Here is a 16,077-nt window from a genome sequence, read left to right on the forward strand (position 1 = left end):
GCCGGGCTCATAATAGGTGTGAAGATGCTTGGGTGGACTTACCTGCAGCAGACCATGCTGCTTACTTACCAGCCACTTAGAAGCCATCTGAGAACAGGAACTACTTTCTTACCTGGGTGGGGCAGCTTCACTCCCTGGATACAGCACTGGAACTCTTTTCTTACCTAGGCGGGGCCGTGGAAGAAGACGCCTCATCACTCCAAGGCTATTTAAACCACACCCGATAGATGAAGCGTGCTTCGCGTTATTCTGCATCTGCAGCAGAACGCTCACCGAGTCTGCTCCGGCCTTTCTTCTTCCGATCCTGGACCTGCAAGAATCCTACTTACCATTTCAGTATCCAGACATCATCAGCACCTGCAAAGAACAGAAACAACAGGTTAGCAAGGCGAACTTTACACGCAGTGCTTACTTACCTGTTCCATCGGCTGCGGCCGTTTCTTCACGCCGCATCTCCACCTGCAAAAACAAAAGCATTGCCATACTTACCAGCACGCTGTGAATTCCGGATTTCTTCGTTCTGCATCGCCGCCTGTGAAGACAAAGTATCGTTAACAACTTACTGGCATTCCGCGGACTCCGGCGCTGCAACCCAACATCTGAAAGGCAAAAGAAAAGACATTAAGCAGGTTTTTACTTACGTCCATCACGCTCGTCGCAATAAAACGCCTGCGAATACTCCGGCATCTCTTTAACACGAACTAAGCTGCAAGGAAAGAGACAGTTGGAGCGCTTGCCATACTTACGAACATCCAGGCGCTTCACTTCATCTTTCATCTCAAGAGCCCTGCAATACATAAGGGAAAAGCATTATACAGAGTCTGCATATAAACGTGCCACGCATGTAAAGACTATAAAGACAAAAGGTGTCCAGAAACTCACCGCTCGTGCAGATAACGACGGTAACCATCCTCTGAATTCAAGAGGCCTGTGTTTCACCAGTGAAGGAACTGCCAACGGCACCCTGCACCAGACGCAGATGGAGAGCCCAGCATTCACCTATATAAGGTGAGCACGTTGACCTGGGGGCTCTACAAAAAAGCTGGGAAGAGAGAGAGAGAGAGAGGGACATTCAACAACCCAGACCATTAACCCCCATATTCTTTCACCTGCAGAAACCTCACTCTTCGAGTCCGACACGCAGTGCGAAGAGGTTCGACCCCAGAAGCCAATTGAGGCCTGCACATCACTTTTCGAGTCACAGCTTCCTGCCAAGACCCGCGCCTCCGTGGGAATCAGGTGAGCGTTACAGGTACCAGTCGTCAAAGCATTTATGGAAGGGGTAAAGAGACTTCACCCTCCAATTTCTAACCCACCACCAGTTTGGGACCTTAATGTGGTACTTGCTAAGCTCATGGGACCACCCTTTGAGCCCATGCACAAGTCTAGTCTGAAACACCTGACTTACAAAACGGTCTTCTTAGTAGCCATTACTTCTATAAGAAGGGTCAGTGAAATCCAAGCTCTGTCGGTGCAGGATCCTTTCTTTACTATACATAAGGACATACTGGTTTTACGCACTCGTAATAAGTTCTCATCTAAGTTCATTTCCAAATTCCATATTAACCAGTCTATTGAGCTACCGGCTTTCTTCCAGGAACCCAAGCGCTCTGTTGAGGTGAAACTCCACACACTAGATGTGAGGAGAGCTGTCCTCTACAACGTAGCCAAGACCAGACCGCTAAGGAAAACAGATCAACTGTTCGTCTCCATAGCGCCAGGCGGAGAAGGAGATTGTGTCTCTAAAAATGCCATCTCTAAGTGGATAGTCAAATGTATCCAACTGTGCTATTCCCTTTCAGACAAAACACTGCCTTTTACGCAAAAGGCCTACTCTACAAGAGGTACTGGAGTCACTCTGGCTTTCATTGCAAATGTCCCATTAGACAGTATTTGCAAAGCAGCTACATGGAGCTCTATTCACACCTTTACTCAGCACTACTGCATTGGCACTCATTCCAAGACAGATACGCAAGTGGGACAAGCAGTTCTAAGACATTTGTTCGCTTATGACCCTTCTCACATCCCACCTCCTTCTTCTAACACTGCTCACTAATCTATGCACTGCATGTGATCTAAGCAGATTCCACAAACCTCAGAAGGGATACATTACTCACCGTAATCGTATTTCTGATGCTTGTATCTGCTTAGATTCACATGCGCCCGCCTTTCCTCCCCTCTAAGAGAAGGTGCATGGATGCTTGTAGTCTTATCTATCTTATCTGCTTGGATACTCTTTACTCACGCTACTCCTCATGCTACCTCATGTCAGAAAAAATACAATCTGAGGGTCCTACATGTGTGAGGGATCATGGGTACAGGGGAAGTCAAACTAGGGATAGTATTACTGGCACACCAGTACGGCACGTCCCTGGCACGTCCCTTTTCGAGTTTCTAAAAACAAACCGTAATACTCTGCGGCTTCCACTAGATGTCGGCCAATGCACAGCATGTGAATCTAAGCAGATACAAGCATCAGAAATACGATTACGGTGATCAAGAGCTCAGTGTAGCGCGAAACGCGTTGTTTGCCGGTCGTGCACCATGGCGTCCTGCCTCTGTCTGTCTCTGTGTTGCTGCTTGTTGTGCCTTTTATCTTTTGTACAACTTTGCCTTTTTTAATTATTAAAATTAACATCTGTATTCATCACATGGTGTTCTTTTTGCTATTTTTTTGGAGTATGCCATTGGCTACTGGCCCGCGGGAGAGCGGTTCGCCCTCTCCTCTTTTCTTTTGATATATATATATCACTGACTATGGCAAAGGGGGCTGTTTTGAGCCTATATAAACTACTGCAGAACAATATAATTGCCAAAGAAACACCTCAAGAGTAAAGTGAAGGATTTAAAGTATTGGCAAGTTGTAAATAATTGAATGCCAGCTATGGGGATCATATGGTGTGACCTGTAATGGGTGGACCGTGTGGTCTGACAACGGCACCTAGACCAGAAGCCACCAATAGTTTGACAAGCGGCAAAGAGGTGTGCATTGTTGGTGAAACTAACCAAAGGAGGGGTCAGGCGGACCCTGTAATCTCATGAGCTTGTGAACTGATGAGCCTGTGAATTTGTGAGTTTCCACTACTGTGAGAGTGACTCTTGGGGAAGGGAGTCGTAAGAGTTAAAGACTGGAGAATCCTTGTCTTGGGGAAGGAAGTCCCAGGACCACAGTGCTATGCAAACCTTTGTTGCATTTGATTTTGGGGAAGGGAGATCCCTATATCTTCAGTTTTGGTATGAACTATGATGCGCTTGAAACCACAGAAGCTAACTTCAGAACTTGTACTGTTCTTATCTAAAGAAGGTTATATTGGAACTGTGTTGAACTTGAACGAGAGAATTTTAGAGGGACTTGAATTGACACTTTTGAACATTTGCTTTGGAACACTTATTTTGGTTGAGAGCATTTGCATTTCCCCACTAGTTTTGTTGTAGTTGTGAGAACAGCATATGGTTTTGACACAGACAGACTTTTGCTTTTGGACATATTGACTTAGACTTTCCTTAGATTCCTTTAGGCAGGGAAATCACGCCATAGCATAGGGTTAGTTAGTCGATATACCATCCTGAATATAAATAAAGCTTTGGGTTATGTATTATATTGGAGGAGTAGTACTTCTGCGCTCGATTAGGCCTTTACTGTAATGAAGATGGTCCACTTCACTTGATATGAATCAATATGTTGTATAATAATACCATGTTTCGCCTGCACTGCCTGCACTGGGCTTCATCAGAGAGTGTGTGTATATATATATATATATATATATATATATACATACACACACACACACACACACATATAGGCTCTGTGCCAGTTGGCATTTCTAGGTCACCACTCATTTAAACCTAACAGAAATAAAAGAAGTGAGCCAGAATGAAATCCATGATCGGAGTCATTGTATGTTTGTATCTATTTGTTTCCTGCAGCCTGGCGGTGTGCGCCATCACAGGTGCCTGCTGTGCTGACCTGGCCGCCGCCCTTGCTCTGGGTCTGCCTCTCGTGGATCTGGACCTGTGCCTGAATAAGCTGGACGATTCCGGAGTGACCCAACTGTGTGATGGACTGAAGCACCCAGGCAGCAAAATTCAAAACCTGTGGTAGGTACTGCTTAACATAGTTGTGAAGGGACATACCAGTAAGATAGCTTAGTAGGTGGAGCGCATGGCTACAGAGACAACTACATCCTTCTCAGGTTCAATACATGGCGAAGTCAGCTCAGCCTTTCACCCTTCCAATGTTAGAAAAGAATAGTATAATTTGTTGTGTTGTAGTGAGTGGCTGAAGTGTAATTTATAAAGGGGTTTTATCGCAGTAAAATCTTAAGAAGGAGAAGAGGAGTTGGCAGGGCTTAACCGTTTGTTTTCTTTGCCTGCAAAGGTTTGTTGGGTCAGATGTTTACAAAAGGGCTTTAAAGGGTTGTCTTCTCTTGTTCACTGATAAAGCATTAAAGGTAAAAATATATTTGAAGTGTCTTATAAAATGTTCACTATATGGATTTATTTTGCAGATCTGCTATAATAGCAATAATGTTAGCATGTATGCAGTTTAAAGCCCCCCCCCCCCTTACCCTAAGACTATTCATTCAGATGGGGGGTTCCCTAGAGCCTCTCCCTATCCCCAGCTGCTGACCTAGAAGCCCAAACGCCAATGTCAATGTGGGGCAAGAGCCGTCCGCAAGCCAGGGCTGGGGGCTTAGCGGGGATCATTGCCCGAGGCCACTGCAAACACTTAATATAGCACTTGGTCCTGAGCAGCTGGCAAATGGCCCTAGAAACCTGTCTCACAATCTTGTTGCTGCCTTGCCACTGATGTCTCTATTCATGCCCCAATTGTTCTCGGGACCAGGTATAAAAATGGGTGCAGTAAAACTAGAGTGAGCGAATGTGGAAGATGTTCGGCAGAGCGGAGACAAAGGAGAAAAGGAAGCTGGAGGAAGGAGAATAAGAAGCTGGTTGGTGAAAAAAGTGGACAGGAAATGCTGGAAAAGAAAGAAGGAGGGAATGATTAAGGTGGGCGAGGAAAAATAGTGCAAGGGGAAGAGTCTGGAAAAGGAGGTGGGAAAGATTCAAGAGGAAGAAAGAAAAAGTGCAAGGGAGTAACTGGAAAAGGAGGAGGGAAAGATTTGGGACAAAGAAAGAGTACAAGTGAGGGGCAGGAAAAGGAGAAGGGGGAAGAAAGCATGCAAATGAGAGGTGGAAACAGTTGAGGAGGAATACAAGAGCAAGGAAGGAGAGGCTGGAAAAGGAGAAAGGAATAATTATGGGGAGGAGGGAAGAACCAAGGGAGATGCTGGAAAAGGAGGAGGGAAATATTCAGGCAGAGGAAAGAAAGGGAGCAAGGCGAAAGACAGAAAAATGAGGTGGAAAAGCTTATGGTAGAGGAAAGAAAGTGCAAGAGAGGCTGCAAAAGGAGGATGGAAAAATTATTGCGGAGTAAAGAAAGACAGCAGGGGAGTGGCTGGATAAGGAGAAGTGAAGGATTACATGGGAGGAAGAAAGAGTGGAAGGGAGATTCTAGAGAAAGAGGTGGGAAAGATTGAAAATGAAAGACGGAGGGCAAGGGTACGGCTGGACAAAGAGGAGGGAAAGATTGAGGAGGAGGAAAGAAAGCAAAAAAGAGACTGAAAAAGGAGGACTGAAATATTCAGGAGGATGAAAGAAAGAGAGCAAAGGGAAAGGTTGGTGAAGGAGAAGGAAATAAATAGTCCAAAGAAGAGGCTACAAAAGGAGGAGGAAAGAAAAAGGGTAAGGGAGAGGCTGGAAAAGGAGGCAGGAAATATTCAGGAAGAGGAAGGAAAAGAGTAAGGGAGAGGCTGGAAAAGGAGGATGGAAAGATTGAGGAGGAGGAAAGAAAGCGAGCAAGTGGAAAGGCTAGTGAAGGAGGAAGAAGGAAAGAGTACAAGGGAAAGGCTGGTGATCGAGGAGGAAGGAAAGAGTACAAGGGAAAGGCGGGTGAAGGAGAAGGAAATAAATAGTGCAAAGAGGCTACAAAAAAAGGAGGAAAAGGTTCAGAAAGATGAACCAAAGAGAGTAAGGGATAGCCTGGAAAAGGAGGCGCGAAAGATTTAGGAAGAGGAAGAAAAGAGTAAGAGAGAGGCTGGAAAAGTAGGATGGAAAGATTCAGATTGACGAAAGAAAGCGAGCAAGTGGAAAGGCTGGTGAAGGAGGAGGAAGGAAAGAGTACAAGGGAAAGGCTGGTGAAGGAGGAGGAAATAAATAGTCCAAAGAAGAGGCTGCAAAAGGAGGAGGAAAAGATTCAGGAAGAGGAAGCAAAGAACGTAAGGGAGAGCCTGGAAAAGGAGGCGGGAAAGATTCCAGAAGAGGAAGGAAAGAGTAAGGGAGAGGCTGGAAAAGGAGGATGGAAAGATTCAGGAGGAGGAAAGAAAGCGAGCAAGTGGAAAGGCTGGTTGAAGGAGGAGGAAGGAAAGAGTAAAAGGGAAAGGCTGGTGAAGGAGGAGGAAATACATAGTGCAAAGAAGAGGCTATAAAAAAAGGAGGAAACGTTTCAGGAAGAGGAAGCAAAGAGCTTAAGGGAGAGCCTGGAAAAGGAGAATGGAAAGATTCCAGAGGAGGAAAGAAAGAGTGCAGGGCAAAGGCAGGGGAGGGGGATGATTATGGAGGAGCAAAGAAAGTGTACATGAGGGACATTATAAAGATACCCAGTTCTCCTTGTGTCAAGGATATTTATTTATTTCTCCAAACGTTAAGTGCCCTCCTACTACTCCTTCGAACATCCATTTTCCTCTTGCTCTGGCGCTCATAATCAAGTTTCATGAAGGTGACACCATGGATACACACACATTGGAACACTCCATCAATTGAACGAAGGACTTAATTAAAGCCATCCATGCTCCACGATAGGAACTTTGCATACATGTAAATACTGTGTGAATATTAGTAGAAGGAGGAAAACGGATGAACAAGTTACTTCTTACCTTGTAACGTTCTTTCGATGGGATGTTCCTCCGATGTATTCCTTATCTTTGATGTTACCCATCCCAGCTTGCTGGCCTTGGACATTTTTTCAGTAGAGGGTGCTGCACGTCAACGTCCTTCGAGTTGATGTCCCTCGACAGCCTCCGTCTCGGCGCCGACGTCACCGTGCGTATAAATAGACTTGCGCAGCGTCCATTGCTCAGTTCCGTTTTGAAGCTTGAAATTAGCTGTGCGAATTGGTTATTGACCTTGAAGGAGCGTAAACTGCAACCACAAGGGAAGTTTTGCTGCGGGGATGGATGGGAGGGGCGATAAGGAATACGTCGGAGGAACATTGCATCAAAAGAACGTTACAAGGTAAGAAGTAACTTGTTCTTCGAAGGGATTGTGTCCGCCGACGTATTCCTTATCTTTGATAGACTCCCATAGCAGTGGTGTAAATGTTATATTCCCTTTAAGAATGTACAGAATGTAACACAGCTTTGCCAAATCTTGTCTCCTGGCTAGAGGAGGAATCCAGGTTGTAAAATTGTGTAAAAGTATGTGCGGACGACCATGAGGCAGGCGCACATATGTCCCGAATCGGAACCCCTCTCTGGAGATGTGAAGAGGCTGCGATACCCCTGGTTGAGTGAGCCCTAAGATGGTGAGGGAGCTCTTTCCCTGCCAATTTGTAGCATTCTAGAATGGTTAAAATAATCCATCTTGAAATGGTCTGTTTCGTGATTGGCATTCCTAATTTGTGTCCTGTATAACCTACAAACAGTTGGTCTGCTTGTCTTATTCTAGCAGGTCTGCTGATATAAAAACTCAAGGCACGCCTTGGATCCAGCCTATGTAACCTCTCTTCCTCTTTCCCTGGGTGTGGAGGAGGATAGAATGAAGGTAAAGTCATTTTATGAGTAATGTGGAATTCAGAGACCACCTTTGGGAGAAAATTAGGCTTCACTTGTAAGACAACATTGTCTTTATGAAAGATTGTATGCAGAGGTTTGCAAGATAGAGCTTGTAATTCGCTCACTCTTCTGGCAGATGTCAGAGTCACTAGAAAGACTGTTTTAAGAGTGAGAAATCTTAATGAACAAGAATGGAGTGGTTCAAAAGGAGTACCCATCAGAAAATTTAGGACTAGATTTAGGTCCCACAATGGAACATGGAAAGGCTTTGGGGGATAAACATTAGTTAACCCTTTCAGAAATGGGACTACCAGGGGTAATTTGAAATATGAAGGCTCCTCTGTAGTGCGCTTAAAGATTGAAAGCGCTGCGAGGTAGCCCTTGATTGTACCAACTTGAAGACCTGAATTTGCTAAGTAGAGTAAGAAAGATAACACCATTGGTGTACTGCATGAAAAGGGTTCGATATTCTTTTCTCTACACCAGCTGCAGAATTTGTTCCAACGGCAGCAGTATAACGTCTTTGTTGCGGGCCTTCTAGCTGAAAGCAACACCTCCATGACGTCATCCGGGAGATCCCAATCCTTGTATCTCAACCTTTCAGAAACCAAGCGTGAAGGTTGAGGGTTCTGATGTCTGGATGGAGACCCTGACCTCCCTTCTGCGAGAGAAGATCCTCCCTTTGCGGAAGACGAATTGTAGGGCAGATGGACATGTCCAGAAGGTCCGGGTACCACATTCTCCTGGCCCAATCGGGGGCAATTAGGATCATGGTTTTCCGGAATCTTCTCAACCTCATGATCATTTGAGGAATGACAGGGACTGGAGGAAACGCGTACAGAAGTGGAAACTCCCAGTCTACTACGAACGCGTCCCCTAGAGCTCCTCTCGGGGGAAATTGCCTTGAACAGAACTGATCGCACTTTCTGTTGATGCTGGTGGTGAATATATCCACTTGAGGGGTTCCCCAAAGGGCGAAGATCTCTAAAAAGAATTCCTGAGCTAGCTCCCACTCGTGGGCGACTGTGCCCTGCCTGTTCAGAGCGTCCGCCGTCAAGTTCTTCTCTCCGGCTAGGTTAACTGCTGATAGAGAGATTCCTTCTTGAATTGCCCAAAACCAGAGCTGCATTGTCTCTCTACACAGTGGCAGTGACCCTATGCCTCCTCTTTTGTTGAGGTAGTGCATGGCCACTGTGTTGTCCGTCATTATCAGGACATTTGTCCCCTGTACTGATGGCCGAAAAGCTTTCAGCGCTAGTCTGATTGCTCTCAGCTCCAACAGGTTGATATGTAGTCTGGACTCTGATGGAGACCAACGACCGCTGATGGTCAAGTCGTTGGCATGGGCTCCCCACCCCGTCAGTGAGGCATCCGTGACTACTGTTATCTCCGGCCATGGTTGCCAAAACTGTTCTCCTTTCAAAATGTTCTCCCGACAGGCCCACCACTGAAGGTCTCGAGCCACTCTGTCCGGGACCTGAAGGAGATCTGACATTCTTCCTGAGAATTGCGACCATTGGGTTCTTAGTGCCCACTGGAGGGATCTCATTCTCAGGCGAGCCTCTGGCACTAGGAAGATGCAGGATTCCATGAGGCCTAGCAACCTCAAAAAGTCGAAGGCTGGAAGACGTTGGGCATTTTGAAACTTGTTGACCATCTGCAGAATATCTAGAGCCCTCACCTCTGGTGGCGAGGCTTTCCCCAGGGAAGTGTCCAGGACCGCTCCAACGAACTGGAGTCTCTGTGATGGTATCATCTGTGACTTCTTTAAGTTGAGGGAGAAGCCCAGCTTGTGAAGGAAGTGGCAGACACAATCTAGCTGAATCTGAGCTTGTTCCGAAGATACTGCTCTGATCAACCAATCGTCCAGGTAGGGGTAGACATGGATCCCTTCCCTCCTTAGACTTGCCGCCGCTACCAACATTAGCTTGGTGAAGACCCTCGGGCGGAGGTCAGCCCAAATGGCAGAACTCGAAATTGATAGTGAGAGTTTCCAATTGCGAACCTCAGGTATTTCCTGTGTTTGAGATGGATTGGCACATGGAAATAAGCATCCTGAAGGTCTAGAAACACCAACCAGTCCTGAAGCTGGAGGGCCTGAAGGAACTGAGAAAGGGTTACCATCTTGAACTTGTCTTTCCTGATGAATTTGTTCAATTCTTGCAAGTCCAAGATGGGTCTCAGTCCTCCGTCCTTCCTTGGTACTAGGAAGTAGGGGGAATACCAACCCTTGTTCCTCTCTGCTAGAGGTACCGGTTCTATGGCACCTTTCTCTAGCAGGTCTATAATCTCCTGCATAAGGAGCGGATCTGGAAAAAAGAGTTGTTCCCCGGTGGATGACTCTGAGGGGTGTGTAGGAAGGGCAGGCAGTAACCTTGGGCAACTGTCTCCAATGCCCAAGCATCTGACATAATAGCCTGCCATTCTGCCAGATGTTGAGTTAACCTGCCCCCTACTGTTGTCTTGTGAGGGGAGACCTCAGAGGGGTTTTGAAGCGGCTGACGCAGATGCTGAGGGTAAAGTGGCACCTGCTGCTGCGGCTTTTGTACCTTTTCCCCATCCACCATGGGTACGTTTCTGGCCCCTTTGAGCTGGCTGTCCTCTGCCTTTTCCGAATGCGGAGTAAAAGCGAAAAGACCTACCCCTCCAGGAGGTTCCTGAGGGGCGAGTCGGAGTCTGTCGGATTGCAGCCCCAAGAGATTTCGCTGCTGCCTTAGATGTTTGTAATCTCTCCAGGCTGTCATCAGCCTTCTTACCAAACAAAGAAGTGCTGTCAAAGGGCATATTCAAAAGTCTAGCTTGTACATCTGGAGCAAAACCAGACTTCCGCAACCACACAAATCTGCGGATTGTGGTCCTTGCCGCCATGGCCCTGCTGATACTGTCAGCAGAATCAATGCTTGTTTGAAGGGACTCGCACATTGCATCTTTTCCATCCTTGATGATGTTTAAAAATGCATCCCTTTCTTCTCCTTCTGGGAGGCAGTCAGCCGCTCATGAAGCACACTCCCAAAGTGTATGGCTGAATTTTGCTAGTGTGCAAGTGGCATGAATAGATTTAAGCGCCATGCTACATGATGAAAAAACTTTTTTTGACATGGCATCAAATCTTTATCATCCCTGTCATGTGGAATAGTAGGGTATGCAGATCTACTGTTTGATGAAGTTGCTGCTTGTACAACCAAACTCTCTGGAGTTGGATGTTTGCTCAAATATTCAGGATCTGTAGCACGTACCCTGTATTTAGCAGACCGTCTCTTGTTAACTGCAGGGATAACTTCAGGAGTTTCCCAATTTGCAGAAATGTTTCTTTGCAGAGCAGAATGAAAGGGGACAACAGGATCCTCCTGTGGACCTTTATCTAAAATATCAGTAAAGGTCATCCTGCTGAAAAGAGGGTGTAGGTGTAGACCACCCCATGAATTTGATTATTCTGGTTATCAGAACCCTATAAGGGGTCTCAGCATGTTCCCCAGAGTCTGGTTTAGCAAACTTTACTTCTGGAGAAGTATTTAAACCACTTGCCTCATGTAGGGAGTCTTGAAGGTCCTTTAACCTGTTCTCTTCAGAGATAAATTCCTCTGGTATGGGTGTATTGGTCCTTTGTAAACCAAAAGGTCCCTCATGGTCGGAATCCTCACCTTCCTCATATATTGAGGACAAGACTCTAAAATAGTGAGACTTAGGATGTGGGTTAAAACCCATTTCTAGAGCAGAAAGAGCCAAATTTGTTGTCACTGGTTGGGAAAACGTCGAGGTTGTCGAGGTCGAAGCCTGTGACTTCCACAAACTCGAAAAAGGCGTTGAAAAAGTTTGAAGAGACCTCAATGTACTCGAGAGTATCGGATTCCTACTCGGTGTCATTGAAATAGTCGATGGCATTCTCGACTTAATGGTCGAGGTCCTCGACACCTCTACTGTCTGAGGTGTAGTGACAGTTGTAGGTCTGTCTTTTATCGGAGTCGACAGTGGCGTCGAAGACGGAGTCGACGCAACTGATTTATGCGTCGATGACGCAGATTTGTGAGTCAAAGAAACCTTCGATGATGGCGTAGATGACGCGGTCTTACTGCCTTTACTCGACGGTTCATGACGCTCTCGGGTAGTTTCTCTCGCCGGGTGTAGCGACTCGCTGCGTTTTGATTTTTTGGATCTTTCACTCGGGGTATCACCTTTAGACATCTCTGAGGGGGTCGAGTCCGCTTTCTCGAAGACGCTAAGCATTTTCTTACGGAATTCCTCCCACTTAGCTGGAGAGCTGTGTTTCGTGGGGCAGGTGACCCCTTCTTGAGAGACAGAAGAAGACGAAGAAGAGGGGGATTTACGACGCCTCTTCTTAGAGTGTCTCAATCTCGAAGACTGATGGGAACCGCTTCGAGATCTTGAACGGGAATGTTTCTTATGACGACGAGGAGACGAATGTCTCGACTCTCCCGAAGAAACTTTCGAGGGAGTAAGAGATTTAAGAGTCTTGCCTCTTTCTAGCTTCCCCTTACGCTCCTTCAAGGCTTTCGCCGTCATGGACATACAGTCCTCGCATTCCGAACAGTGATGCTTCGATCCCAGGCACCACAAACAGATCCTGTGAGGATCCATCAACGACATTTTCTTCCCACAGTCACAACACTTTTTGAAGCCGGACCGAGGGGTCGATGGTTCGGATGAAGAAGCCATCGAATTAAGATGATATCTTCGAAGAATAAGTCTGAATCTTCTTGAAGAAAGAACTGAGCAACACGTTACCGAACCCCACGAAGCGCGGAAAAACGGAACTGAGCAACAGACGCTGCGCGAGTATATTTATACGCACAGTGACGTCGTCGCCGAGACGGAGGCTGTCGAGGGACATCAACTCGAAGGACGTCGACGCACAGCGCTCTCTACTGAAAATATTCCGAGGCCAGCAAGCTGGGATAGGTAACATCAAAGATAAGGAATACATCAGAGGACTCAATCCCTTCGAAGGCTAGTTTATAACCAAATATGTATGCATGTTTCCCTTACAGATTTACATGCACAAATGAAATGTTATAATTAATGAAAACAAAGAAGGATATAAGGGAGGCTGGAATTAGGATGAGGGAATAGAGAGTTCAAATGAGAGACTGAAGAAGGAGGGAAAGATTCAGGGGAGGAAAGAAAGTCTGCAAGGGAGAGGCTGGTAAAGGAGGATGGAACGATTAGGTGAGTGAGGGACTGGTAAGGAATGACAAAGAAGTAAGTAATGAGTGACTTGAACTTGATTCCACAAATAACCTTGACATTGATGCATGGATGCCTGAACATAGTCCATTTTCAGCAAAGATGGAGTACTGTAACCAGGCAGTCTGATGTTTAGGAAGCTCTAGACAGGCGTTAGTTGCCAAAGAGGACAACAGGTCTTTACTAGATTGTATTTGTGGTTCACGTATAAGCTCCGAAGTGATAATCGCCCCAAGGTTATGGACCTGAGATGCAGGAGCAGAGTTCCAGGCCATAAAGATCTATTCCACAGAGCCAAGTGATCCACATTCATCCAGTTTATGCCTCCCTCCACTCAAAGATGGAAGTTGCCTCTCCGCAGGATACATATGACAAAGTAACCGCTGTGAACAGATAAAGGCAGACAGGTGCTAAAGACAAGATAATGGTTAGAAACCAGTCACAGTTAATTCCTGGTAGACCCCAAAGAGCATGGTTTGGTGCTGGGATTGAAATAGAGAAGAGGGGTGGCCTTAAAAAGAGCTTTCAGCCATTTCATGGCCCAATTTTCATCATAGTGTACTGAATGGTCCCCACCTCTGAATGCACTGTAGTGTGTAACGGATGTAGTGCCATTTCCCAAAGCTTTGTCCAAGTGTGTCATAGGACTGTACACCCATTCCGTTGATTTTTAAATGTGTCATCTGATATTATTTCTGCATGCGTTTCTGCAGCTGTGTGTTTAAATTGAGCAAATTACACATTTTTTGATTGCTGTAAAATAGCTTCAACCAATGACATGTGATACAACTAATTGGTCTGGAGCTTACAGTAGGGCGACACCAGATGTGAAAGTGACACACCCTTTCTCTCGCAATGAATATAATCCATACCATTGCACTCATCCCATAGATGCTGAGATGCCTTCATTTACGTGTGGGATCCATGACTTCCTTGGCTCACCTGACAGTTTGTCACAGGACCCATCCTCACACCCATTCCCTATCTGCCTTCGTTTAGGCTATAAATGCACACATTTACCTTTCCTCTCACCACTTCCCAACTCAGGCTACAGTCTTCCAAAGGGCTTCCAACCTTACACTGCTTCGAGGCCATAACAATGGCAGCAGTCACTATACAAATGCCACATAACATCACTTTCCAGCCCCCGTTTTTTATTTTTTATTTTTCTTAACAATATATTTATTGATTTTCAGATTCTCCCTCCCTCTTTACCCCTCCCTTTGCCCCTCCCCCCCCCCTCGGGTGGCAGTCCGATGTCGAGTTTGGTTCCTTTTTCTTTTTTTAAAACCTTTATTTAGTTCTGACATGGCAATTAGATAGTAAACAGGTATAAAATATTCATACATTTGGATATTTGGATGAACATTATTAATATAAACTGTGTTGTTAATAATGATATGTCTCTATTATTCGCTAACAGTCTTTCTAGTTGTCCTCTTCGTCTGAGCTTGGTGTCTGAGCTTGTAGATATGATCTCAGCGGGGTCCATATATCCTTAGGTCTGGAGTGGGGTTGTATACCTTGCACGTACATCTCCTCGTGTTCTTGTGTTATGGCTAGTTGTCTAAGCCAGTTTTGGAGCGTAGGGACGCAAGTAGATTTCCAATTTAGGAGTATTAGTCTCTTGGCTATCGCCCTGCTACTGCAAACAGTCTGTGTGTCTTAGTCGAAGCTTTTCCAATGTCTCCAAACAGGTATTTCTGTGGGGTTGCCGGTATGTGCATCTTCAGTATGTCGCTTATCTTCTCCGCTACATTTATCCAGAATTGATGAATTGGAGGGCAGTTCCAATACATGTGTAGTGCATCTGCTTCGATGGTTCCGCATTTGGGACATCTTGCTTGTTTAGTGGGATCAAATTTGGCCATTTTTCCCGGGGTGATGTGTAATTGATTCAGGATTTTGTATTGGATTAAGCGGAAATTCGCATTAATGGATATGGCTTTAGTGTACCTGCAGTAGTGCGTCCATTGTTGTTCATTAATGTGAACGTTAAGATATTCCTCCCATTTGGTTCGCATTGTGTTAGCTGAGGGGGTGTGAGCTTGTACTTTCTTGTATATTTCGTAGACGCTGCTTCTGTAAGAATATCTGTAAGGAATTTGTGTATCGGGGGTTCCGTCGGAAATGATGGCCAGATTGCTTTGCATGCTGCTTTCAGTCGATGGTACTGCATTATTGGGATCAGGCCTTTACCTGTTCTCTCCCGTAGCTCTGACATAGTGATGAATTGTCCTTCAGGGAAAAGGTCTCCTAGTCTGGCTCCACGTTCCGGGTCCCACCGGTTTTGTATAGTCCGATCAAGTGTCGGTTCAAGATCGTGGTATGCCCATAGCGGTATGTGTGGCCAGTATGGCGTGTCGCATTGGACTCTTTGTAGGATCTGCATCCATGCTCTCACCCTGGTTCACACTGGGTCTGCGACCACCCTTTCTTCTTTAACTTTCGTGAATAGCATGCTCCGTAGGTCATTTGGGGCTGCAGCAATCTCCTCGACGTGGATATGTGCATATTGTTCAGTGGTTTGGAACCATAATTTGTCGAACTGGGCTTGTGCCGTTTGGTAGTATAGTAAGTAATCTGGTGCCGCTAAGCCTCCTGTGTCATAATATTCGCATAACTTGGTCCAACTTGCTCTGGGTGTGTTTCCACCCCATATGAAGTTCGTACTGCTTCTCTGTAGGCTTTCGAAGAATTTACGGCCTGGCCATATGGGTATTCCTCCGAAGAGGTATAGCAGTTTGGGGATGATTATCATCTTTAGTAAGGATATCCGGCCGTATATGGATAACGGTAGCTTCGTCCAGAGGCTAAGTTTGGTTACTATTTGCGTCAATAGTGGGTCATAGTTGGTAGAGTATAATGTGTTTTTATCCGTTGCCATTATAATTCCCAGGTATCTTGCGGTGGTGGGCGACCAGCGGAACTGAGACATTGATTCTGTTTGTGAGACGGCTTTGGTTAAGGGTATTATTTCGGACTTACTTTGATTTATCCTATATCCGGAGTGCTTTGTGAATTCCGCAATGTCTTGCATGAT

The 16,077-nt window shown here is 45.8% G+C and overlaps 1 protein-coding gene across 4 annotated transcripts in view; it reads left to right on the forward strand.

Annotated features, from left to right (window-relative positions):
* Window positions 1–16,077, forward strand: part of LOC138452987 (NACHT, LRR and PYD domains-containing protein 12-like) — a 468,167-nt gene that overhangs the window by 318,806 nt on the left and 133,284 nt on the right. For all 4 annotated transcript variants that reach the window (XM_069605368.1, XM_069605370.1, XM_069605367.1 and 1 more), the window contains one exon: window positions 3,928–4,098. In XM_069605368.1, coding sequence (XP_069461469.1) covers window positions 3,928–4,098 — 171 coding nt within the window. The remainder of the gene's footprint in view (window positions 1–3,927; window positions 4,099–16,077) is intronic.

Source organism: Ambystoma mexicanum, chromosome 4p, assembly GCF_040938575.1.
Source record: "Ambystoma mexicanum isolate Mex_15411 chromosome 4p, UKY_AmexF1_1, whole genome shotgun sequence".
Taxonomy (NCBI): domain Eukaryota; kingdom Metazoa; phylum Chordata; class Amphibia; order Caudata; family Ambystomatidae; genus Ambystoma; species Ambystoma mexicanum.